Source organism: Zingiber officinale, chromosome 2B, assembly GCF_018446385.1.
Source record: "Zingiber officinale cultivar Zhangliang chromosome 2B, Zo_v1.1, whole genome shotgun sequence".
In the NCBI taxonomy this organism is placed as follows: domain Eukaryota; kingdom Viridiplantae; phylum Streptophyta; class Magnoliopsida; order Zingiberales; family Zingiberaceae; genus Zingiber; species Zingiber officinale.
This window is the reverse complement of record NC_055989.1, coordinates 100,077,789-100,105,607: the sequence shown is the minus strand read 5'-3', so window position 1 is coordinate 100,105,607 and position 27,819 is coordinate 100,077,789. Positions and strand designations below refer to the sequence as shown.

At 36.6% G+C, this 27,819-nt stretch overlaps 1 protein-coding gene across 3 annotated transcripts; it reads left to right on the top strand.

Annotated features, from left to right (window-relative positions):
* Positions 1–669: 669 nt before the first annotated feature.
* LOC122046504 lies at positions 670–22,237 on the top strand. Of its 3 annotated transcripts, XM_042607231.1 has the most exons (8): positions 671–2,461; positions 2,691–2,746; positions 3,218–3,493; positions 3,593–3,829; positions 12,698–12,817; positions 12,924–13,052; positions 19,545–19,751; positions 21,994–22,237. In XM_042607231.1, the coding sequence occupies exons 1-7, from the start codon at positions 766–768 to the stop codon at positions 19,584–19,586; spliced, it is 2,556 nt and encodes an 851-aa protein (XP_042463165.1). In that variant the 5' UTR covers positions 671–765; the 3' UTR covers positions 19,587–19,751; positions 21,994–22,237. The 3 variants fall into 3 exon arrangements, with proteins under 3 accessions (XP_042463164.1, XP_042463165.1, XP_042463166.1); XM_042607230.1 differs by lacking the exons at positions 19,545–19,751; positions 21,994–22,237 and adding an exon at positions 14,653–15,381 and having other exon boundaries at positions 670–2,461; XM_042607232.1 differs by lacking the exon at positions 19,545–19,751 and having other exon boundaries at positions 672–2,461.
* The last annotated feature ends 5,582 nt before the right edge of the window (positions 22,238–27,819 follow it).

Sequence of the window (27,819 nt, the reverse complement as noted above, 5' to 3'; positions counted from 1 at the left end):
GGCTTTATCTTCAGAGCTAGTTGGATTGAAAGTCGATATATGGATTATAAATGAAAAATTGAAGTCATATTTCCTATGGAAAAAGTAAAAAATTAAAAAGGCACCATTATTTTTATTATCATTAAAAGATGCCTTAATTTTTTAAAAAATGCCATCTCATTTTTTCCCCCGAAAATACTTGGGTAGCAATTTTGGTCAAAACCACTATAACATTAAACCAAATTATTACACAAGAGACATTGCTATTTTAAAATATTCTTTTTTCAAATTGATTAAAATTACTTTGTCAAAATTGCTCCACGTATTAATTTTGTTAAGTTAGAACACAATTTTAATCAAATTATTACTCCTAGTTTTGAATAAATATACTATACATTATAGTAATTTCGACAAAACTATTATACGTTGCATCAGTTTGGACAAAACTGTTAGAATAAGAATATTTTTAAAATGAAAAATATAATAAAAATAAAGACGTCTTTTTTATTTTTACCAACTAAAAAAATAATAAGGAACAAAATTTATAGGAAAATAATTATACAATATTTAAAAGAGGGAAAATAAAAATAAAATTTTATTTGTTGAAAATATTAAAAAAATATTAATAGAAAATGACGTCCAATTTTTTTTTTTTTTTTTTAGAAAGGTGTCATTATTCTTGAAATAATTTTTTCATACAAATGCATTTTTTTAGAGACACTCTTCGAAAAATTCCCTAAAAAATTGTGTTCCTACTACCAAAGTCTTGATCGTCGGTTGCGTGGTATGGAGTCGCCGGAGTGCCCTGTTTGTCTGCAGCCGTACGACGAACAGCAGGCCGTGCCGCGAGTCCTGGCTTGCGGCCACTCCATCTGCGAGCAGTGCCTCGTCGTCCTTCCCCCTCCGAGCCACGCCCTCCCTGACGCCCTCCGATGCCCTGCTTGCACCCAGATCGTCCCCTTTTCCCGATCCCTTGGCCCCGCCGCCCTACCTAAGAACATCGATCTCCTCCGCGTCCTTCCTGTCTCCTCGTCCTCCTCTTTATCCCCTTCCCCCGATTCCGGTGCTAAATCGAAGCCATCTGGCACTCTGGAGTACTTTCCTGTCTCTGAAATCTATCGTAGCCTCTACGCCATCTGGAAAGACTCCATCTTGCCTCAGGAAGCAATATACCCTGTCCCCTCTGGGATCAGAACTGACGAGGTTTTGGTGGCTATTATGCCCTCTCCTCTCGGTCGCCCATGGTTTTCTCGCGCCAACCAGCTCGTAACTCTTCTTCCGGTCGCTTCTGTCTCGTCTCTGTCTAAAGAATCTGAATCTAAGTGGTTTCGTCTCAGCTATACCGCGCGCGTGTTGGAGGCCCTGAGCGAATTGGATGACGGGACTAGAGCTTCACTGCGTTTTCTAATAGACGCGTCCTGGAAAGAAAGACGCGGGGTTTGTAAGGTTTATGGGTTGTGGATGAAGCCGGAGGAAGAAAGTTCAGATCTTTACTTGATTTCTGAAACCTTTGATCGAAGCCTTTCTGATGTATTGAAGGGTGAGAGTAAGCTTAATCTTTCTGGAGATATAACTGACAAGTTTCTTGCATTCGTTAATATAGGTTTGGACCTATCTGAAGCAGTGATGGGTTTACATTTTCAGGGCATTGTCTGTGGTTGCTTAACTATTTCCTGCGTCTCTTTGGATGAGTTTGGGTATTGCCATATTGATTTTAACAAAGTCTTGCTAACAAGTTGGAGAACTCAGGAAGATATCAGGTCTTTTGTATCCAGAAAAGGAGGAGAGCATTGTGCCAAGGACAAGTACCAATTATTTGTAAGTCCTGAGACGCTGCTTGTGTATGATGAGGATTCCGGCAAGGATTGTGGATCTGATGGTCCAATTCAATATGCTTCAGATGTTTGGTCATTGGCCTGCATCTTGGCCATGCTTATTACTGGGGATGAATTTATTTCTCCTGGGTTATATGATAGTTGGTTTTCAATGCTTGAAAAAGGGAGATGTGAGAATTTTGTTGAACTGTATGATGCTTGGAAGGAAAAAGTCATTTCTAAATTGAAACATTTGTTACTAGGAACCCAATTCGAGCAAATTCTTCATCTTCTTACATTGGGCTTGAGTTATGGCTTGCATAATAGGCTTAGAGTCTCTGATATTTGGCATTGCATTGTCCTTACTTCATCAAAAACTTTTCTTCATTATGTTCCTCCTCTAGATGGATTTGCAGCAAAAGATACATTACTGTGCTGCCTTGTTCTCGGGAATTCACTTTGCTCGGTTAAGAAATCATCACATGCTGGCAACTCAAGTGCTTGTAGTACCTCAGATATCAACATTATAGGTAGCAATGTGTCCAATAACCAAAATCCACAACAGGAGAAAATTGATGAGGACCTTGTTAAAAGGATTCATGGACACTGCCCAAAAAGCCTGACTCTTGAGGGCCACAGTGATTGTGTAACTGGACTGGCTATACATGGTAAACAATCATTCCACTAAATTTCCATATGTTGTTGGCTTACGTTTTCTACATTTGTTTTTTCTTTTGTATGTTTGTTGTGTGACAACTACAACATAAACATATTCATTCTTCTTGCTTTGATAATAGTTTTATGCATGAGATTTACAAGTCACTTTCTAATCCTGTTTTTCAAATCCTATAAGAAGTTGAAAGTTAGAAACTGACGGCCAATGTATCTTCTTTGAAGGGGATTTTCTGTTTAGCTCTTCATTTGACAAGACAATCCGTGTATGGTCCTTGCAGGTACGCTCTTTGCATGCTGCACTTTTTATTGGATGATAAACCATCATATTTTATTGTTAAGTCAAAGGGATTGACTGGGAGTCATTGTCAAATGTCTAATATCTAATAAAAGTATCTAGACTTGCACGATGAGAGGTAGCTGAAAACAAAAATAAACTATATGATTTTTCTTGACCGAAGTAAGAGACTAGGAATGTTATTCCAGGTGGTGCACACTTGTGGGAAATAAAGCCATGTTTTAACATTGTATCTGATTATTCAAAATAAGTATTTTTTTTTAGTGATGATCTACATTGTAATACATACACCTCCCAAAAATTGCCCTGATAATACAAATGTTAATGCTTAACTATAAGCGAAAAGGCTACTGTTCTAACTCCTCTAGAATTTTGATTTTCACATTTCATTTCAAATTCTTCCTGAGGAACATCTTTAATGATCTTATCTTTTTGTCTTGTCCGTGTTGCTTAGGATTTTTCTTATATTCAATCTTTGAAGGGCCATGAGCACAGAATCATGGCTATCCTTGTTTTAGATGACACGAACATGCCAATTTGCATAAGTGGTGACAGTGGAAGTGGCATTTTTGTTTGGAACATTGGTGCATCTCTTGATCAAGAGCCATGCAAGAAATGGTATGAACATAACGATTGGCGTTATAGCGGAATTCACTGTTTAGCCCTTTCCTCAACAGGATATCTCTATACTGGTGGAGGAGACAAATCCATTAAAGTCTGGTCCTTGCAGGTGTTATGCCTTTTTCTGCTCTAGTAATAAAAATGTTCTCCATCATTTTGGATTAATTTCTTTTGACTAGCGTCCCTTCTCTTCTTGTTGTGTTTCCAGGATTACACCCTTTCATGCACCATGACTGGTCATAAATCCATTGTATCTTCTTTGGCGGTTGCTAATGGGGTCCTTTATAGTGGAAGTTGGGATGGAACCATCAGATCATGGTGGCTCCATGACCACAGTTCATTGGCAATTTTAGGACATGAGGAACCGGGAATTTCAGCTCCAATTTTATCCATTTCAATTGAAAACAATTTCCTTCTCTCAGCCCATGAAAATGGCATTCTTAAGGTTAGTGGTGTTAAGGCATTATATTTCTTATCCATTCTTGTAGAAATTTATGGTGTCCTTATAATTGCAAAAACACTTTCTAGATATAAACTTTACCAAAATCTAAACTTTATTTTTTTTTTATTTTATCCCCATTGCTTTTGGAGTATAGCATATATCTATGTATACTTGACATTTTTAGATTACAATTTAGGAATTATAATACTTTTCCTTTGACTCTCACCAACACACACTCGCTACCTGTCTTCTCTATTTATTCTTTTTTTTTATTTTATTTTGATAACAAGCATAAAAAATAATATGGTGGGGGAGGGTGGAATATTTAAGAGTCTTGGGCAAGTTATAGTTGTAGATTTATTTTAATTTGACTCTATAATTAACTTTTTTTTTGAGTATCTACATGTGCGAGTCAAATAGGCCACATATACGACTACATAGACCACTGCCTCTCCTATTAAAGCCAACTTTGTATAGGAACTTGTATAGGCTAATATGCAAGACAATCCTTTGATGTATGCAAAGGCACATATGGTGCCTTTTGAAATTGTTCTGTACTCCAAGTTGTATCAATACAACACAAACTTTTAGTGATGAGCCATAAATTGGATTTTCTTAGTACATTATGCCATTTGTAAGACCACAAAAGTGGTTTGTGTAGGTTCTTGTTAGGCGTGACAGGAAGAACTCTTTCCTAATATGGAAAAGCTTGTGTTAGGTTGGAGCGCACTAGGTATGTTCTCACTCCCATGTCAAAAATTCTAGGAGTCCTTTAGGCACTTGTATATGGTGTGATATCCATCCAAGTGGCTAGAAAATTTCAATTAGGGCATCCAACTCCTGCATATTACATCTTGAACTCATAGACTTACATTTTTATTGAATGCCTATTGTTCAAATTTCAAGGCTTCATCTTGTGAGAATTTCTAAAACGGACAGTCCGATGCACAAAACTCCTGTTAATGCAGGGTTCTAAGGTCGGACCACATTTGGGTCTATTGTATGCAACCTTATCATGCATTGCAAAAGACTATCTTCACGACTCGAACTCATGAAGACAAGGTCATACAATAAATTTAGCATTACCCTAAGGCTCCTCTTTACCCTTGTGATGAATTTCTAAGAGAAAAAATAAATTAACACCCAATGCACATATTATACACACTCTAAATAATTTAAAACACTAATTTATGATGTGGCATCACCCCATGCCTCAACCACCGCACCGCCCCGCCCCGCCCCGCCCCGAGGGGACTAAAACACTAATTTATGATGCCCTAGTGCTTGATGGATCTACATTCCTGTGAAAGCATTTTATTATGTTTTTGCTGTTCATTTGAAACAATGGCTAAATGATAATGATGAATGAAAATATAGTGACTTTTCTAAAGATATTTGTTACATTCACAAGCAAATATCCAATCGACTACCCTAGGGACCACTTAGTGAGAAAGAATCATCAGATAGATGTTCATGATTTAGACTTTATAAAAGTATATATTTTTGTTTTATGTGTAAGGGTAGGATGAATCAATATCTGATTTTAGATATAGTATATCAATTAGATTGGTTGTGAGAAGATGCATATAAAGGAGCACAAGAAGAATTAGAGATCTATGACATCATTATTTTGGAGTAGTGATCCTTGCACTCAAAATGCATTCTAGAGCTTACAAATAGATATAAGCGCTAATGAGCTGGGATCTAACAATCATTGGATTAAATTTTGTTAGAGAGGGACCTAACACATCTGGATTATATTTCTCACAGAGATGGATAAAGTTGCAAGAAGCAAAGAAGGGATATGATGGATTGATATATAAGGTTAGAGAGGGGTAAATAACTGATAGTGTGATCTTTATAATTGATTAGCACACAATAACGAAAAGGCAACAAATACAAAATTTAAGAACAATAAAATAAGTAATCCTAATAAGATAGATTTTTACATGTTTCAAAAACCCAAACTCCTACTCCATATTCCGTGACTTCTTGAATAACTTTCGGAGGTGGAGAAATCTCTAACAAAACTCCTTAGATGAGAATTTTAGGCACAAGAGTAGAATTACAAACAGAGAAAAAAAAATAAAGTAGCTGAGATAGTCTATTCTTTGCTCATTGGAATCTGAACATGAGGATCATCCTCTTTGGTCTTTTCCTTTTCCAGTTAGGGCTATAGTTCTATGTTCAAAAGCTTGTTCCTTTTTGTTGTCAGGATCCTTGGAAGTATGTAATTTTAATTCTGAAAATAGTGAATTTAGACTATTTACATTTAGGTCTTGGATAATCAAATAACTATTGACAATGGAACTCCAATATTGGGTTCTTGCTAGGGCCGATGTCATTCTGATGAGATCCCTGTTTGATATATTGTCACCAACGCTTGTTAGTTCAAAAATAAGTTGTTTATACCTTGAGTGTAATTCTTCAATTTGCTCCCCCCTTCATTATTGTGAATGTGTTGTGCTTTCATTGCAGCAAATCTCTCAGTGCAAGTATTTCCTTCATTGATCCTTCATGCATCTTGATGATCCTTTCTCATAATTCTTTTGTTGTTAAATATTTTCCAATTATACTCATCACCAAATTTGGTACAGTGTATTTGAATGCCAGCTTGGCTTTAGTATTGGCTACCACCTCCACCTTTAGCTTCTTTGTCAACTTGGAAAGAGAAATCAAATTATTATTTTCATCAATCGCACCCTTCTTCATTTGTGATTGTCGTGTCTATATTAGTTTGAAGTACAATGCTATCTTCCGCTTTCATGATGTGAACTTTTCCTCAATCTTCTGAATCTTGAATTCATCTCCGACCATGTGCTTCGTCAGCTGTTAGTCCTTTAAAAGTGAACCCACTTTGATACCATTTATTAGACCAGGATGGTGGTGAAGGGGTGAATACCAAAACTCGCCTGCAATGTTAATGTTGTACAAAACATTATGCACAATAGAAAAAAAGAACATAACTAGAAAATCAAACCAGAATGATGCTTTTAATTTACATGGTTGATGGTTCACAACCCTCAGGTTGCTATGTCCACGACCTATTCACATGGAGTCCACTATTTTTCTCCTCTTTAGTTAAGCAATAGAGGTGGAGAAACCTCTTACAATAATCAACAATACAAGCAATAATATAGAAATGATGTAGAATAATGAATTTTGAGGAGACAATATAATAGATCTGTTTGTACCTGTTGGATTGCCCTTCTCGTAGCCCTTTTAGCCCTTTTTATAGCCTTCATATCGAATATTGCTATTTTCTGATTTGACGACCATTAATTGATTGAATGTCACCCATTAGTCTATTGATCTTGGGATCTTATTCGAATGTCATTGGAACTTTCATCTTCTACTTTGTTTGAATTGATTGTTGCTCCAATTGATTTCTGGACATCTTGTTCACTTCCAATAAAGTTTAGTTGACTAACAAATATTTTGTTTTAATATGAGTCAACTCAGCCAGACTCTACAATATTCTGTTCATTCGTCAAGGTTTGATACCAACAGTCGACTGATCCAACCATAATACCCTAAAAAGACCTAGCTTAGAGTATATTGATATTTGGATCACAAGTTAACTAGATATTATCAATTGATTGATGCCCTAACTTCAATCAATTCTAAAGTCGAGTTTGCCTAAGTCTCTTGTCTACCCTTCCTCCCATATTCAGTTTACTCGACTCACATTTCAGGTGGAGTTTATCTAAACTTTGAGGTCTTCTCACATCCCTAGGATGCAACGAGCCCTCAGCTCCTTCCCATGCCATCCTTTACATAATTCACCTCAGTTTAGTATGCTTTGATGCTCCTTGTCTTGCGACCCCTCAAATGCATTATCCTTCTTCAATCTTATATACCTTAAGCCATTGAACCATCACAACATGTATATTTGGCAAACTCTGCACAACTTAGCACATAAGTGAGATAAACATAAAGATCACTTAAACCCTTTGTCAATCTCATCAAAACCAACAAGACCCTTGTTGCCTAAATGCATAGGGGGGCGAGAGTCCTAACGTGGGAGAGAGGCCTCGATATTTAAGAAGATACTTACAAGTTATAATTACGATTTTATTTTTATTTGACCTAAACTTGATCAATTAAATTATAATTTTATACATTTTTGAGAATCTACATGTGTTGAGAAAAGCTAATTAAACACAACTATATGAATCTTTTTATGTGGTTCTATCTCCTATTATATCATCATCTATATTTAAATAAATTTTATTTTATTGTTGCTAACCAAATTTTTTTTTTTTTGGTATTCCTTATCCACGTTCGATGTGCATATTTGTCATAGTTTTACATCGCCTAATTAGAGTATTTATTAGTTATCTAAATATATGCACGTACATCTTAAACGTCTATTGGAGTTTTCCTTCAATAGATAAAACCTCAACTTTCTCTCTAATATTTTCATTTCTTATCCTGTCAATTCTCATATGTCCACACATCCACTTTAATATCTCCATCTCTGCAATTTTTATCTTCTGCTCATGTGCTCCAGCCATAGTCCAACATTCAACTTCATATAATATAACAGGTCTAATTGTTTTTTTTGTACAACTTCCTTTTAAGTTTATAGGTACTTTATGAACACATTGAACACCCAATACTCTCCTTTATTTCAATTATCTATTCTATCTATTAGGACCAAAATAATTTAGATATCTCTATAATGGTATGATATTGTCCACTTTGGGTCTAAGCTCTCATGGTTTTGTTTTTGGGCTCTACGTAAAGGCCTCATACCAATGGGAATATCTTTCCCTTATAAGCCCATGATTTTTCCCTTATGTTTTTAATGTGGGACTTTGTTTGAAACCATGCAACCCCAACACTATCTAAGATATCTTTCTTAATCCTTCCATTTTTTTATAAAAATAATTCTAAATACTTAAAGTTCTAGTTACAGACAATTCATTATCTCCTGTCTTTAATAATGTCTAATATTACTAAACTTAAATTTCATATATTTTATTTTTACTCTATAAAGTCTAAAACCTTTCACCTCTATCGTTTCCCACCTAGATTCGAGTTTAGCATTACTCTTTTATGTGTCTTAGATACCAAAATAATATTATATGTAAACAATATGCACTATGGTACTACATCTTGGATGTGTTCAGGGAGTTCGTCCATGATTAGTATTTGATAGAGACTTAAAGATGATCCTTGATGTAACCTTATCTTTTTAGAAAACGATTCGGTTAATCCTTCTGAAGTCTTCAATTGTGTCGTTACATCCTTATACATATTTTTAATTAGTTCAATATATACCATGCTAACACCTTTCTTTTTTAGAATTCTCCAAATAATTTCTCGGGACTTTATTATAAACATTTTCTAAGTCAATGAATATCATATGTAGATTTTGATTTTATTCCCAATACTTTTCAATTAGTTACGAAGATGTATAGTTTCTATTGTCAACATTCTAGGTATGAATCCAAATTGATTTTCGATTACCGTGGTCTCCTTTTTCATTTTCAATATTAAGTTAAATAACATTGTAAGCCATTTAACATCTTGTTTCCCTCGGCGCTTTCATACTAATATTGGAATATCATCTAGTCCAACTATATTTTCATTTTGCATTCCATTTAAAATTTGTTATATTTCTAAAGTTTGAATTATATTATAAAAATTTAAATTTCTATAATCATTTGATCTATTTAAATTACCCAAGTTAAGTTGGTTACCTAAATCTTCATTAAAAAGTGATGAAAATATTTTAATGCATCTTATTTGGATAAGATCTCTTATTTTTCTCTCTCTCGCTTTAAGTATTCTGAAAATCTCTATTTCCCTTCTTTTGGATATAATTTTCGATAAAAGCATTCAAAATTTTATTTTTTTACTTTATTCACTATTTTTTTAGCGTCTTTCTTAACTATTGTATATATTTTTTAAAGTTGTTCTCATTCTTACAAGTATATGATGTTTTAGAGGTTGTTCAATTTTTTTTTTCACTTTCGTACTTTCTCATTCTACCATTAAAATTCTTTATTTAGTGGTGCACATCCCTTTGACTCATCGAGTATACTCTTGGCTACTATTTTCAACTTTGATATCATCTTATCTCATATCGTATTCGAATTATCATATATTTCTCCCAATACTCGTACTTCTATCCTCTTCTTAAATATATTTTGCATCCCATCCTTTAACTTCTACTACTTGAATATAGGAGTCGTGCATATTTTCCTTTTATTGACACTATGATTTAGGCGCATATTCAATACTATTAACCTATGTTGGGTAGTTAAGTTTTCTACCAGGATGACATTGCAATTTTTACAAATCTTTCTATCAATATTCCTAAGCATAAAGAAATTAATTTGTGATTTATTATTCTTATTTTTGAACGTGACTATGTAATCCTTTTTCTTAAAAAACGTATTAATTATTATAAGGTCATATGTTATGCAAAATCCAATATAGTTTTTTTTATTTATTTCTTGATCCAAATTCATAACCCCTATCATATTTCTTATTTTTCACTCCGTCATGTCCATTTAAGTCTCTTCCTATTAAAATCATTTTGTTTCGCTGAATGTTTTGTAAAATCTCATATAAGTTGTTCGAAAACTTAGGTTTGGTATCTTTATCTAATCCTATTTAAAGTGCATATATGTTTGCTAGCTTGGTTGGTGTTAACAATAATAACCAAACCTTATCCCACTAGGTGACATCGGCTATATGGATCCTTTTACGTCATTGAGCTCTATCTCTTACTATATCATCATTTATACTTAAATAAATTTTTACTAACCAAGTTTTTTTGGTCTTCCTCTTCTTCGTTTGATATGTGTGTTTGTCATAGTTTCATATTGCCTAACTGGAGCATTTATTGGTCGTTTAAGTACATTCCCGTACCATCTTAAACGTGTATCTCAGAGTTTTCCCTCAATAGATGTAACTCTAACTTTCTCTCTAATACTCTCATTTCTTATTCTGTCAATCTTTGTATGCCCACACATCCATCTTAATATCCTTATCTCTGCAATTCTTATCTTCTGCTCATGTGCTCGAGTCATAGCCCAACATTTAGTTTTATATAACATAGCAAGTCTAACTGCGATTTTGTAGAACTTTCCTTTAAGATTTAGAGGTACTTTATGGTCACATAAAATATCTGACGCTCTCCTCTATTTCAACCATCCTGCTTGTATTGCAGTGCATATATGCTAATTATGTTAATAATTTCTTTTGCCACTATTATCTTGAGAGCTATAATCCTATTCCCCTTTCTAATTACTCTTACAACTTCATCCTTTAACACTCTATCTACAACAATTCCTATTCCATTTCTTATACCATAACTTAAAATCCAAGTTCTCAAATATCTTTGTCTTCTCTTCTATTCCGTTTATCTCTTGTACACACAAAATACTAATTCTCTTAATTATTGTGGCCAACCCCACCTAGTGGGATAAGAGTTGGTTGTTGTTGTAATCATCGTATCTATTCTTTATGTGAGAACGTTCCTATGTTCCATATTCTAAATCTTAGACCATGGATTAAAACATCGTGCCGAGTCAGTCGAAACGGGTGAAACATTTCGTTCCACCCAACGAGCACCAACACAACTTGACACCAAACCTAGCGGCTGACAATCTTGTTGAGACTTTACGGTCCTTGTTATGGCGTTACCGTTGGACCTTACAATGCGTTTCTTCTATGGAACAATTTAACATTATCACGATAGTTTGATAGATCCATTCATTGAACATTTATTTGAATTCAACGCTGGCTGGCACCCTAATGTAACCCTCACACATTTCTCATCCAGGCTTGGGACCATGGCTGTCTTACAAGCAATTACTAACTAAACAAAAATAAAAGTAATTTTAGAAGAGAGTAGTTGCAATTAGGTTAAGATGATGCATGATGGCTGTAGAGGCTATAGATTCATATCAAATGAACACTATTGCACTCTTGACATTCCTTTAAGTTTTTTCATGTTCATATTTTTTTAAATTTTTTTTAAAAAAATTTTGAGCCTTATAGGGCTCTGTTAAATTTTTTTGGTTAAAAGTATTTAACGACTGTAGAGATCTTGAATTTGTGTCAAATGAGCATTGTTCCACTCCTAGGGTTCAACAATAGAATGCAACAATACTTGACAATGACTAGTTGAATAGCTAATCGACTGCCTGTGATTCTAATCAATTGGATGCTACACTAGTTGATTGGTCGCTGTAAAATACTTTTGACCAAAAGTACTTGTTTGCCCTTGGGAAAAATAACATAGAAAGAATTAGGAAAACTCTAAGAGCATTGTCAAGCACTTTTGGCTAAAAGAAAAATATTTGATGACCTTAGAAGCTTGAGATTCGCACTTAAAAGGCATAGTTGCACTCCTGAGTTTTCCATGTATAGTTTCACCATATAGTCACTAAACACTTTTAGCCAAAAGTACTTGACGATGACCAGTTGATCAAAATTGACTTGCCAATCCACTGCATTATATCTAGACGTTTGGTTTATTGATTGTTGGTTTGGGCAGTAATGGATCTGACAAAGCAGGTTGCCAAAAGGATATTTTGTAAACGAATACGTCCTTCGATAAATTCCAAACTATGGTGTACCCTTTGGATATTCATTAAAATTGGATCCACCCATTGATAAATTGTTGAATATTAATTTTTTAGTGTATGGAGCTTGATAATACTCCATGTGCAGTGTTTGTGCAAAGTTAATATTGAACACTTATTTAAAGAAATTAGTCATTTCTAAGTGCGTTCAAAAAATTATCTACCTGCAGCTGTGTTGTATTGACATTTTATCTGATAAGATTATACTTGTGGCTTGTGAATATATACACGTGTTTATTTATTTTTCTATAATTATTGTTATCAGGTGTGGAGAAATGATGAGCTTTTTAAATCACAACAAATTCATAATGGTGCTATTTTTGCACTTAACTTAGATAAAGGGTCAATTTTTACTGGTGGGTGGGATAGAATCATTCATTTACAGGTCTGTGTTTCGACAGAGATTTAAATAAATAATCCTTTTAATCTTGTATCACACTATGCATCACCTAAACCTGTTAATTCAATTTCTATCGTGTGGATATCTACAGGTGTTGTCGGAAAATGAACTAGAAGCAGAAGTTAGTACTATTGGTTCTATTAACTGTGACTCAGTGGTAACTTGTTTATTGTACTGGCATGGGAGACTTTTTGCAGGACTTTCCAATAAAGATATCAAGGTATTCTTCTTTGTTACACTTCATTTAAAATTTTAACACGAATGCAAATTGGCAGAAGACATTTTTTTGTTGATTGACATACATTTTCAGTTCATAACAAACTTAGTTTCATATGTTCTGATTTTTGTAGGTTAACTATGTTCATTGTCATTAGTAGATTTTAGTGGTATGCTGCAAACAATGTTTGTCCGTAGTCACCACACACCATCACTATCAACATTTTTTATCCCAAAACTCTCAATTATTTGGGATTGACTATATGAATGCTATATGCTCATTGAGTGTTATGCTTTTGGGCAAGACCACTTCACTAATAATATTCAAACGAATAAACCATTTTTTTATTATGCTAACTATAGTTGTTTTCAGACTAAATCTATTCCTTATATTTTTATATAATTAATTAAACTTATCATATAATTTATTGATTATCTTCGACAACAACTTATATTCATCAACATAAATAGCAATTAATGTATGAAACGAATAACGTATTATAATCATACACATGCATGACACCAGAATCTTCATATACAATAGCATACATAATATAACTTACATTTTTGAATATGAACAATTAAACATATACCTACTAGCATGATATAATAACTATATGATGTAATAGGATAGTTATCCTATTTGATGTTATATTGTTTAAATTTTTAAGGGCTTAGGTGTAAATTCCAAAACTTTGATTCTTCCTCCCTTATTAGCCCTGCGCCTTGTAGGCTTCCCTAATCCTAATCTTCTCTGACCCACCTTCTCCTACCCACAAACCCTTCTCCTCCGCCGCCTCTCGATCTTTTGTGAAATCCTAACTTCCCTCACGCTGTGGCACATTGCACATTGCCGTACGCTGTCACCCACCAACGCACTACTGTCGGTGACGTTGTCGTCGTTGTCATTGACACAGCACATTGCCGTACGTCGTCACCCACCAACGCACTAGTGTCGGTGATGTTGTCGTCGTTGTCATTGACACAGCACATTGCACATTGCCATACGCTATCACCCACCAACGCACTACTGTCGGTGATGTTGTCATCGTTGTCATTGATGCCCGTCATAACAGCAAGCTGTTCTCGTTTGCCACCAACCATTGTTGGTTGCGGCCTTTCACAACTACCTCCAGCAACAAGGTAATAGAGAAGACCTCCTTCCCCTTTTACTTATTCCACCACAAAAGTGAAGTTTCTCTTTACTTCCAAAGCAGTAGCCCTAAATCTTGAGTTAGCTTTTACAGTCATAAGGCAGAAGATTTCAGCGCATGTTTGACCGGTGAAAGGAGTTTCTTAAGCCGAATCAGCGTGATTTAAGCCACAATATAGTGGAGGTTTTTCCTGGTTGTCTCCCTATAACCATCTTGTGTGTGTACATATACAAGATGAATGATATTAGATAATTAAAAAAACAAATCATTTATAGATTGTAGCCGTCAAACTCAAGATTATGCACTATGCACCTTCTCTAATCAATAGTTGGACAGCAAATCCTTGTCTTATGCTGTTAGAGCTGAGCTGATTCGATCAGTGTTGCAAGGAGTGGAGTTTTCAGTTTTCTCGATGCTAGCAGTAGTTACTCGGATTACCATACTTCACAGATTGTTTCTTGTGGGGGTCCAAGAGGTCTCTGGTGGTGTGGAGGGATATATACTATCCCAAATCAGAAGGAGGACTGTGCTTTAGGGATACTAGGAGTTGGTATCAGGCTCCTACTCTCCAAGGTGCTTTGGGACATCCATGCAAAGGCCGACACACAATGGGTCAAGTGGATCAATAAAGTATACCTCTGTTCACAATCCAGTATACCTCTGTTCAAATCATTGTGCTACTGACAACCAAAGAAAGGGGATTCACCATTTTTTAAGCAATCGACGAGGTTAGGAAGGATTTTACAAAGTACGGGTTCGGTAGATTCAACCATTAACCTCATCACGAGCTAGAGTAAGGAGACCCGGATATGCACTGCTCAAGCCTATGAGTTTCCCAGACCAACAAAGGTTGTAGCTGGCCATGCTGTATACTGCCAAAATAAGCCTCCATATTGTGGTTGGGAGCAAAAGGTCGCTTGGTGATGTAGGAACTGAAAATAATTTTAGTAGTTTTTATTATTTTTATCGAGTTTGGTATGTAAGGTATCTTTGTTAATTTCTATCTTTTATATTTTTGGATTTTTGAGTCCGTTTAGAATATTTTGTACTTTTAGTATGTTTAAAATTTTTCATTTGTGTCAGTATTTCTTTCCTGCATATTTAGGGTTGGAGTTTATATAAGCGTTCTGTTTCTTTGTAAAAGGGAGTTTTTGATCAATACTAATTCGGCCATGCCGTTCTTTTCCATAATGCTGAGTAGTTTTTGGATGTTGGTATTTGTGCGTGAATCAACAGATTTAGAAGATCGCATCCGATATTCGTGTGTGAATCAATAGATTCGATAGTTCTTTTTGGTATTTGTGTGTGAATTAACGGATTCGATAGTTATTCGCTGCATAGTTTGGTATCAAAGCTAAGTCGTTCTTGTGGAGTCATGCCACCAAGAAGACAACAACGCGTTGACGACATCAATAACGTGTATGAACGCGATATGGAGCAACAGGTTCACGCTATTGGCAAACGGATGGAAGCTTTTGGTGAACGGATGGAATTGACTGTGGAAAGGATGATATCGAGTTTTGAAAACTGAAATAGAAGAAATCTGGTCCAACGACATCACTGGACAAACTTGGATGTCGAAACGGGTGATGGAGAGCAGGAGAATGCTTTTGATGAAGAGGAAAGAATTTTTATTTATAAGAAAGACGTGAATCGAAATACATGTGCCGCCCCAAGACTAAGAGCCATGCAGCGGTTCTTGGAGGAGCATGTAATCAAACTTCTTGACTAATGGGTTGAGGCATGTCAGCGAGCTACACTGCCTCACGGCAACCCCTTCGCTCGACACCCCTGCTGGTCGAACCAAGGACGGCCTTGCGCCCAAATACATGGAGTTGAGCGAGATTCAGCAAGCTACACTGCCCCACTCCCTCTGCGTTCGTGACATCCTTGGCGCTGCCAAGATTGACTAAAAAAAAAACCCTTGCTTTCATTATTCCTGTCATAGAGAAATTGTATAGAGCAAGATGGGTTTTAGAAGATGATGTTGGCGGCATTATAATCTCCCCTACGAAGGAATTAGCTGGACAATTATTTGATGAGTTGAAAATAGTAGGTAAACACCATAGTCTGAGTGGCGACCTTCTGATGGGTGGAAGTAAAGATGTTGATGCACAGAAGGAATGTGTCAATAGTCTCAATATTTTGATATGTATGCCAGGTCGACTCCTCCAACACATGGACGAGAATCCAAACTTTGATTGTTCACAGCTTCAAGTCTTAGTTCTTGACAAGGCTGATTGGATTCTCGATGTTGGTTTTAGGAAAGAGCTGGATGCCATCATCTCTCATCTTCCGAGGCAAAGGCAAACCCTGCTATTCTCTGCAACACAAACAAAGTTAAGGACCTGGCTAGGCTAAGCTTGAAAAACCCTGAGTACATTAGTGTGCATGATAAATCCGTAACAGCCACCCCTGAGCAACTAACTCAATTCACCTTTATTGTTCCACTTGGCCAGAAATTGAGTATGTTATGGAGCTTCATCAAAGCAAATCTTAAGTTGAAGATTCTTGTTTTTCTTACGAGTTGCAAGCCGGCTAAGTTTGTTTTTGAGGCATTCAGGAAACTTAGACCAGGAATTCCTTTGAAATGTTTGCATGGTTGGATGAAGCAAAATGCAAGGATGCTTACATATTTACAATTTTGTGAGGAAACATCTGTTCTCTTTTCAACTGATGTGGCCTCTCATGGACTCGATTATTCTGCTGTGGACTGGGTGATCCAGGCTAATTGTCCAGAAGATATTGCAACTTACATTCATAGAGTTGGCTGCACTGCTTGCTTCAAAATACGTCGTTTCTAATGCTATCTGAGATGGAGATGCTTGCAAGAGTACGCACAGTTGAACCTAAAATTCCAATTAAGTTAAGGAAGGCAAAAGAACCAGTATCCATTTCTGCATTATTGGCATCTCTACAGGTTAAATATCCTTCTATGCAGCAGTTATCACAGAGAGCATTTTTCACATATTTAAAGTCCATATATCTTAAGAAAGATAAAGAGGTATTTTGATGCAACCAAACTTCTCATAAAAGATTTTGCAGCATCCCTTGGTCTATCAGTAACCCCTAAGTTGAGATTCTTGAAATGCAAATTGGGTGTAAATTTGGCACCTACTGAAGCTAATCATGGTGAAAAGGGCCCCCATGATGTTAACGCTATAGTTGACAACAGAAAGTTACAACTAAATGTTCGGTCAGATGATGTAGAGGACAAAGTACTCATACCCAATGAATCATCCTCTTTTGATTTGGGAAGCTGGAAAACAGAATTAGGAACAAGGGTGTTGAATAAAAAGAAGTTGAAGATTAATTTGCATCAGCCTTTCGGAACCAGAGTTAAATTTGATGATGATGGGAATGTTATGCCTCCATTAACTGCCTTATATGACACACAGACAGTTGACAGCTCTGTTCACTTTGATGTTGTTGAAGAACTGTACAATAAGCTAAGAGAAGAAACGACAATGGCGAAGATTAAAGAGAGTATCACTGAGGCTGCAACACATCCGGCCATATCTTGCGAAATTGCTACATGCTTTTATGGGCTTGTCCTACTCAAAAGACCTAGCGGTTATTTGATCTGCAACACTAGGCATATCTTCGTGAGTGAAGAGTCTTTGCTATCTAACACTTAGGTGAAAGTCCAGTAGCTCTCATTAGATTTTACTGAGTTGATGCCACATTTAATACTATTCTAAATTCAAGGACGAATTTTCTCCATCTTGGGGAGAACGATGTGGAATTGAAAAATAATTTTAATATTTTTTATTATTTTTATTATTTTTACCGACTTTGGTATTTAGGGTATCTTTGTTAATTTCAGTCTTTTATATTTTGGATTTTTGAGTCTGTTTATGATATTTTGTATTTTTAGTATGTTTAGAATTTTCTTTTCTGCAGTATTTCTTTTCTTTGCATATTTAAGGTTGTAGTTTATATAAACGTTTTGTTTAGTTGTAAAAGGGAGTTTTTGATCAATACTAATTCGGCAACATTGTTCTTTTCCCAAAGTTTCAAGTAGTTTTTGGATTCCTATTTCTTGCTATTCGTGTGTGAATCAACAGGTTTAATAAGATCGCTTCCGGTATTCGTGCGCGAATCAACGGATTCGAAAGTCGCTTCCCATTTTTGTGCGCAAATCAACGGATTCGATAGTTATCCCCTGTATCACTTGATAACCAAGGATCGTATTACATTCTAGCAGCACACAGAGTCATGCGAATTCTACAATATCAAGTGGAAAACTAAGGAACACCTATTCTTCAACTACGAGTTCAACATGTCCATATGGGACAAATGACCACGCTACAAAGTGCCATGAAATGGTTAATTCAAGAAGCACAAGGAGTTGGCTAGCGGAACTGGGCCAAGAAGATTGCTTTTGCCTCCATGGTGTACCAGATATGGATATATTGGAATAAATGGGTATTTGAGGGATTGTTGTGATCCAAAGAGTGAATCATTCACAAAATTAAGGTACAAATGTACAAGTTTTGTTTGGCCTATATCCTAAGGTCTAGGAGTTATATGCATAGTTTAAAATCTCAAATCGTGCCGAGGTGATAGTTTCGGATCGGAATGATACAGTTTCGGTGCCGTATAATATATAATTTCGATATTTTTTAAATATAAAATATATTAACTAAAAAAAATTAATCTAAATATTTTAAAATAAAAAATAAAAACTATTTTAAAAAAAATATATAAGCCAGCGCATGACTCAGGTCCAGCATGACGCATCCGGTTGCGTCGTCGGTGACCTCCAGGTCAACACGATGCCAATGCGATGCGTCCGGACGTGTCGCCGACAGCCTTCGGGCCATCATGATTCGTTTGGACATGTCGCAGGGCCATTGCGATGCTTTTGGGGAGCTTGGGCCACAGCTGCACTGGAGGTGACGCAAAACGGCTCGAGATTTTAAACTATAGGTATGTGTACAATGGGTAGTAGGAGAGGAAGGAGGATGAGGAAGTTTTGGGTTTAGAGACACACATAGCTTACATGTGTTAATAGTGTTAATATGTGACAAGTTTTGATATACATATTTCCTTGAGGAATGAAATTTACATTTACGGAACAAAAAAAGAAAATTTTTTGATCAAGCTGGTCGACATGGGTGAAATTTTTGATTCCACCTACCAATTAACATGCGAGAAGCCACAAAATCCCTGGTGCATTTATAAAGCCTAATTTCTGCTTTTGCGGCTTAATTGCTAGATGCTTCATTCGTCTATGTCTTCCATGAAAAGCTTTGACTTTGCTGGATAGTTCCTTGTGTCGAGATCCTAATCCAAAGCTCATCTGATAAGCTTTGAATTGTCCTTTTGTCATGTTGCAGGAAGTCTCAATTGGCTCTTCCATGTCAAACCTTCCATGCTAGAAGTCACATCACAAAAATCTCCATTGGCTAATCCTCTGCTAAACCATCCACGTTGTAACCCTAGCTTTCTCTAGTGTTGGCTCACATACCATACTCAAGTTGCACTAATGTATGATCATGTATTGTGACTCACATTTCTCCAGCTCCGATTCCACTTCCCTCCAAGTAGGCTTCCTCATCTTCTACTTTTCTTTGCTCCCTTTTATATTTTTATATTTTTTATTTTATTTTTATGAAAGGTAAATATATATCATCAAAATGTACGAATTATACATGTGCTCGAAGATAGTTGCTCATTTCTGATGAACTATATGATCTGAGTAGATATCTAAGGGGAATGATACATGTGTGCGTACCCTCATGAATACCACATATCCTCATGCGTACCATTCTTATAGCTAATGGATCACTATCAAACAATGAACCCAACTATCAAACCAACAAACAACGAACTGATGCCACTGATGCCATGTCGCTATTCAATCAATCATACTCTGCCGATCCTCCACTAGTGAGCTAGCCAAGTCAAGTGACACCCCGGTATGTCTGTGCAATCGGAACTAATCCTCCATGGTGCTGTCATCACTGCACTCATCAGTGATAGAGTTGTCCAGTAGTATAGTATCTCATTCGTCTGTCTTCCACTGGTGCATGTCATCGCTTTCTCCTACATGTAGTCACCCCCATATGACCATCTCCACTGAACTCCCCTGCTCCCTCTATGTAGTCGCCTCCTGTGTCATGCATAAAGCACATCCGATTTCTAGGCTGGTCGGGCCAAGAGGGTGCAGTCATCTCTGTATTCGTCCTACTGTAAATGATGCCATGTGATATCTGCTCCACTCACCATCAGGTCTGCCACGTCTGCGCTCCTCCAAAGTGCATAGATCACCATGTCTTTGTTCCCCTCCTCTGCCTCAGAGTGATCAACAGTACTTGTTGGCATAGATTGAAATGACACATAACAGTGTTACTCAGATTGGGGATTGAAACCCCAACTTGCAATTAGATTTCAAAACATGATCTTCTCAGGTCACCTCCAAAACCAGCCTCCAAGCAGGTGGTAATGCTTTGTAGAGAGGTTATTGAGGATCGACTTGAAGGAGGGTCACAAATAGAATGGCTCCCTTTACATGGATGAGAAGGGTGTCACTTGTTGTAAGACATTTCATTTGTATAGTCTGCACTATCTGTCCATTTGCAAACATCATAAATGACTAAATAGAAACGCCAACTAAATACAAAATGGAACACGGATAGTAACTTCAAAGATTTTAATTAACTTCTCATAACAATCACAATCTTGCTGCCATCTCTATAAAATCAATCCAGAGTTTCGCATCTACATGTTGTATCAGTGTCATGCTTTTTTTATTGGTCATTTTTAAGCGTCTTAGTCATTTTGGCTTTTCATTTTTATGAACCCTTTATAATCTATATAAAGAGCAGAACATAAATAAATGCAACTAATCTGGTATACCTGGTGTTATGCTTGAGGTTTAGATGGAATTAATTATGTATAAGGACTATAAATACAAATTATGACTCTATACATCACCAATACAATATTTTAATTTCTAACTGTCTATTATCATTTGGAATATCATGTTCTCTGGTAAACAAACAAAACAAAAAATCCTACTGAAATTCATACCTACTCTAGATATTACTTTTATCTGTATTTTGGTGCTGTAAAAGGATTTGGGTGTGTATAATTCTGATATCATATGATATTTTTAGTCAGTTTCAGGTTCAGCCTTATACTTTATAAATGTTTATTGTTCAAGGAATCAACTATTGTTTAGGCCTTTAATTACGGAATTTATAATATGTTCATTCTTCCCTCTTGTTTTTTTGGGAAAAAATTACCTGAACTTTTGAGATTTTAATAAATCTATCAGAAACTCTTCTAACTATACAATCGACACTGTGTCTTTCTGATGAATAACTGAGTAGTATATCTTATCATATATTCATTTAAGAAAAATGAGTAAAACCTGGTTATAGTTAGATTTGAATAAGGTCTCGAAATGACTTATGTTAAGGAACAATGAGTAATGATTTAAAAATTTGTTCATAAATTTTTTCTGGTAGATGGATTGCAAAATTAAAATGTGTGATGTCTTTGTTTAAAATGAAAGCTCACGATAATTTATTAACTTATTCGTGATAGATCTAATAATTTTTCTTGGTTATTTGAGACGTACTGATTACCGAAGGTTTATACTACATGATCCAACGAGGCATAGAGATGCTTAACCTTATAGTTTCTTCTAAATTATGGAAGCGTGTTTGTCAATGCTTCTTTGCAGTTATACTGATCTTTGAGTTTATGTATATAATATATAGATAGGTGTTCTTAGTTCCTAATGTACATTATCATAACGGTTCATTTTTTTCTCTCCAGATTTATTACTTCGATTCTTGATTTACTTGATCTGATCCGCCTTCCTTTTTAACATCCGACTGACGTGATTCTGGATTCAAGAACGTGCCAGAAAGGTACTATTGCATACAATATGCACTTTTGTACATTATAGAAAGTGTGTAACTCAAGTGTCATGTTTTTTTTCCCTCCTTTATGTATATAGTTTCCCATGTAAATATAATTGCGTGAATACGAAAGTTTGTAAGATGCGCCTACGGTTGAAGCAAAACTCCAAGTATAAACCGGGCTGGCTGTCGATAACTAGTATTTGAAATGATTGTGGAAGACAACTATGATCATTGTGAAATGATACGATTGGATCATAAAAGTACATAGATAACATCTGAGTATAGTCTGGTCAATTCCTTGACAAAAAGAAGGTACCTAGTGAGTCCGAATAAGTGAACAGGAAATTCGACGCAAGCAGCAAGAATCAACAAATACTGCTGATTCTTATTCTACAAAGTTGGTGACTCCAGGCCATGCAACCAAGTGACTGTAGGGCAATATCCTATTGTAATGACGTTTACAAAGTGATCTTTGAAATATTGACAAGTAGAATTGCAGACATTGCGGGAGATATTTTACATCCAAGCCAAACAATATTTGTTAACGGAAGGTCAATTCAGTGGGAGTGCTGGCGGTTGAAAATCTGAATGGAAAAAGATGCGGATGAAAAAAGGACTTTATTATGAATGGAAGTCTTTAGTTCACATTGAAAGTTTTAATTTAAGGTATTGTGATTGATTTATATTGAATTACCATCAATGAAGGTTATGAATATGTATGGGGCGACTCTCTAATGCGTGGGTCTGCAAGGATACAAATTTAAGGCTTGTGAATACAAAATGACTCAAGTGTGCATGATTTATACGTGTTGCATGTCGGATCAATTGAGATAAATTTTTTCTTCCAAGTAATATACTGGATCTGAAACTGTCGGATGTTAATGGTGAATATGTAACCTGCCAAACAGAAATAATCGACTATTAATGGACCATGGTTATAATTATGTCCGAGCATTAAATAATCATTACCCGATTATTCAATGCTGTTGAGAGTTAGAGCTCTAAGTAAGGATGTTTTGATCATGAGCAGATAGAGTTGCATACGCATAAGTAAAAGAGACATAGACTAGAGGAATTCATCCGCTTCGTACCCCAAAGTTTCTTCCTCTTAATTGCGCATTTCATTCAATAATCTTTCTGCGATAACATTCGGGTAATTGTTCAGTTCGCCACAAACATCCCATGTTAGATTGTGATTATAGTTTTGTTGTTGTATCTTGGGAAATAAACATCCCACGTGACCTCGAAGCACAGTTGGAGTGGACAAATTTATTTTAAGAAAACTACGTCAAAATACCGGACTCAATATCTTTCTCTCCTGACTTGACACTCTTAAGAGGCAACCCACACGAGCTCGGCCGACTCAGTGGTCGGGCGATGCAACCACTCGACCTCCTCGCGGTAGCTTGGTCAACTCAAAACTTGGTTGACTTGAGAACACTCAATTTCTCGACTTGCACTCTGCAACACTCAACTTCCCACTCGAGCTAGGGAAGCATTTGGGTGCTCAGATTTCACGGCATTCAAGAACACTCAACACTCCACCAACAACATCCCATGAGTTCGAACAACCCAACAACTTGTCCTAACAAACCTAACATAGCAGTTTGAGATTATTTGCTCAGGTTTTCTTAATAGAGATAAGTGTGAATTTGAATTTCAGTAATTTTTCAATTTAGTAGATTTCCTCTAACTTCAACAAATATCTCCAATAAGATTATGGAATATTATTCAACAATCTTAAAACTTTGTTCTATTGAGATTGCCACGGTTACCATTGAGAAGCGGGATGCTTAATACGTGACAACTCCCTCCCCTCATCTCAATTGAAAATGTTCAAATCAAACATCGAGAGAGGCCAGAGAAGTTCACTAGGTTGAATTTCAAGCAGTGGTAGAAGATGCCCTTCTACTTGACTATATTGAACTTGCTCGGTTTTGGATAGAGGAACTTCCTAAATAGGCTAAGGATGCTAATGATGTACAAACTATCAATATAGTGGAGGCATGGAATTATTTAGAGTTCTTATGACAAAACTACATCTTTAACTACTTTGTCGACTTGTTGTACACTCCGTATAACACAAAGATAATGACTAAATAACTGTGAGAATCCCTGAATAAGAAATATAAGATGAAGGATGCGGGGGGCTAAGAAGTTCATTGTTAGTCGATTCTTTGATTACAAAATGGTTGACTCCAAGATGATGATCGACTAAGTCTAAGAGTTTCATGTGATTTGAATGAGATTCACTCAAAGGGTAAAGTGCTGAGTGAAGCCTTTCTGGTGATAGTTATCATTGAGAAGTTGCTTCCTAGATGGAATGGCTTCAAGAACTACCTGAAGCTCAAGAAAAAGGAGATGAATGCTAAGGAATTCATTATTAGATTTCGCATGGAAGACAACAAGAGTTTAGAGAAAAGATTGTTCTTTTAGGTTATTGTGAAAGCCAACGTGATCAAGCATGTTCAAAACTCAGAACGGAAGCACCCCGCATCTCCTAAAGTGGGACTTAGAGGAGGCATCAAGAAGAAATTCTCTAGGAAATTCTACAACTGTGATCAAGTCGGTCACAAGTTCTCGAAATGCAAGAAGTCGAGGAAGAAGTGGAAAACCAACTTGGTGGATAAAATTAAAGGGTTAGATATGGACCTTTACACTATCGTCTCTAAAATGAACTTGGTGAGTTTAAACCTTAGACAGTGGTGGATTGATACTGGTGCCACCTGACATTTGTGCTCCAATAAGGAGATGCTCCATAACGTTGAAGAATTACAAGATGAAGAAAAGCTATTCATAGGGAGCTCATTAATCTTGGACATCAAGGGTCAAGAGAAAGTGCTAAAAATGACCTCGGACAAGGAGGTGACTCTATGAAGAATGTGATATTCAGATCACTTCTATACAAGCATAACTTTTGCATTGTTTTTGAGTAGTTATTCTGTCTAAGAATGAAATGTTTGTAGAAGATGGCTATATAACTAATGGGTCATTTAAGCATAGTAAAATGACCATTAGATCCAAGATTAATAAAATTGGAATTTTTTTTCATTAATATGCTTGAGTCTTCTTATTTATGGCATGGTAGACTAGGATATTTTAATGATGATGTGCTACGTATATTAATTAACATGTAAATTATAAATGCATTCCACCTTGACACGACACACAAGTGTAAGACTTGTATTAAAGAAAAAAATGATAAGGTCATTATTTCAACACGTTAGTAGTGAACCAATCGGCCTAATCTACACCGATATGTGTGACCTTAAGATATCAACACGTGATGGGAATAAGTACTTCATCACTTTTGTAGATGATAACACAAAAATTGTTATGCGTATCTTCTTAAAAGTAAAGATGAAATTATAGAGAAATTTATTCTTTATAATAATGAGGTTGAAAATCAACTTAATAAAAAAATTAAGGTGATTTAAAGTGACGGAGACTGAAAATATGTATTATTCGCTAAATTGTGTAATAAACATAAAATCAAACACAAAATAACATTTCCCTATACTTAAAATAATGTTGCTAAGCGAAATAATCCTACTCTGAAAGAGATGATGAATGCTCTTCTATTAAGTTCTGGAGTCCTAGACCACATGTGAAAAGAAGTTGTATTAACTGCCAATTACCTTTTAAATAAGGTATCTTGAAAGAAAATAGGTAAGAGTGTAGGATCAAAAACCGCGATAGAGGAGGGTGAATATCACTCGTTTAAATTTTTTTTTCTTTTACACAAACAAAACAAAGTCGCAGCGGTAATATTAAAACTAATGAACTAGATCAGTTACTTGGTTTATAGTCCAATGACTGCTACTTTAAGGTCAACAATCTCGTGGATCATTTCAGATAGGCAATTCACTAATGCTCTCCTTTCTAAAAAGCATTCGGAGGAGAAAAGTGTTGGGGCAATTTCCCTAGGTCAAGGTTGACCAGTTTGACTAAGCTTGAGTTGAGTCAAGCTTGAGTCGGGATTTGAGTTTTGATGTTTGACAATATATGGAGATTGCTAGGGCAATCGTCCGGTTGTGGAGATGGTCAAAGAGTTGACCAGGTTGATGAGAATACAAGTCAAGTAGGTCAGGGATGACAGGAGACTTGACTGGGTAAATCCTAATTGGAGGTTAGGCGTTTGTAAGTCTTAACTGGATGTTAGGCGTCTGGAAGTCCTAACTGGAGGTTAGGCAAATGAGAAAATCCTGGTGAGGAGCCAAGCATTTGGAAAGTCCAAATGTGATCTTGGTAAGGAGCCAGGCAATTGGGAAGTCCAAGTGTGGTCTTGACACAGGTTGTAAGTCCAAGTATGTGGTCTTGGCAAGGTAAGTCCAAGTGTGATCTTGGCAAAGGAGAAAGTCCGGGTGAGGAGCCAGACAATTGGAAAGTCCAAGTGTGATCTTGGCAAAGGTTGTAAGTCCAAGCATGTGGTCTTGGCAAGATAAGTCCTAGACTGACTTGGCAAGGAGAACTTGATAACTAGGATGAGGCCGAAGGAAGCTTTTGAAGGCAAGACGTGAAGGATGAGAGATATCTGAGTGACGCAAGGCTGATGGAGGAAGCTAGAAGGCTAGTTCGAGGTTGATCGAGTGTGGTGGTATAATCCGACAACTAGGATGAGGCCGAAGGAAGCTCCTGAAGGCAAGGTGTGAAGGATGGGAGATATCCGAGAGACGCAAGGTTGATGGAGGAGACTAGAAGGCTAGTTCGAGGTTGGTCGGGTGTGGCCAATTGCTAGGCATGGAGACCCAACAGGTCATGGTTGACCGGGAGTTGGGTTTGGGAATTTAGACTTGAGTTTGAGTCAAGTCCAGGCTGGTCAATCGATCGGGCAATCGATTGAACCAGAGTCCAATTGATCAGTGGATCGATTGGAGTGTGCTGCGATTGTGGGAAGGCCCAATCGATCGGTCGATCGATTGGGATGTGAAATCGCGAGCACAGAAGCTTTCCCAATCGATCGGGCGATCGATTGGGAGTTGCCAATCGATCGATCGATTGATTGGGCAGGGGAGTTCTCGCGCGATCGCGAGAACACAAAAAGCTTCTGAATCGATCCACCGATCGATTCAGATGTTCCCAATCGATCGGTCGATCAATTGGGATTCGACCGTTGGGCAGGATACAGGTGATGGATGACTGCAATGGAGCGGTGCTCACGTGACAATCGATTGGGGATGGATTGGATCGATTGGGAGCACTGTTTAAAGCCTTGGCGGAACGTTTTCTCCATAGATCTTTGCGATCTTTTCCTGCGAGCTCACATCGATTTTTCGACGATCTTCTCCGAACTTCTCCGCTTGTTCTTGAAGGCTCTTGGGGTGTATCCCCAAGGTTCAAGAGGCAACAACAATCAACAAGCAAGAAGAAGAGTGTATTTCAGTTGTATTTTTGTATCTTCTTCTTGTGTGAGTGTTGTATTGTTGTGTGCGTTTGTACGAGGCTTCTCAGCCTCTGGCTGCGACTGAGAAGGAGTTGTTTACTAGTGGAGAGTGCTCGAGTGTGTGGATCCTTGGATTAGTCGCTTCTTCTTGAGATGAATACCAAGTAAACTCTAGGTGTTAGCGTGTTGGTTTGTTGTGTGTTTTTATTTTCCACTGCATATCAAGATAAAGCAAATCAACGCAAGCGCGAAGAAACGCTATTCACCCCCCTCTAGCGGGCACAAAGGTCCCAACAGAAAGCTCATACAGAAGATGAAGAGGATAGTAACACATTACTATCTCTTTTACTTTAA

Coding starts and splice junctions, on each gene's coding strand:
- LOC122046504 (XM_042607230.1), top strand. CDS start 766: ATGGAGTCGCCGGAGTGCCCTGTTTGTCTGCAGCCGTACGACGAACAG. Junction 2,747..3,217: donor TCCGTGTATGGTCCTTGCAG/GTACGCTCTTTG, acceptor CGTGTTGCTTAG/GATTTTTCTTATATTCAATC. Junction 3,494..3,592: donor TTAAAGTCTGGTCCTTGCAG/GTGTTATGCCTT, acceptor TTGTGTTTCCAG/GATTACACCCTTTCATGCAC.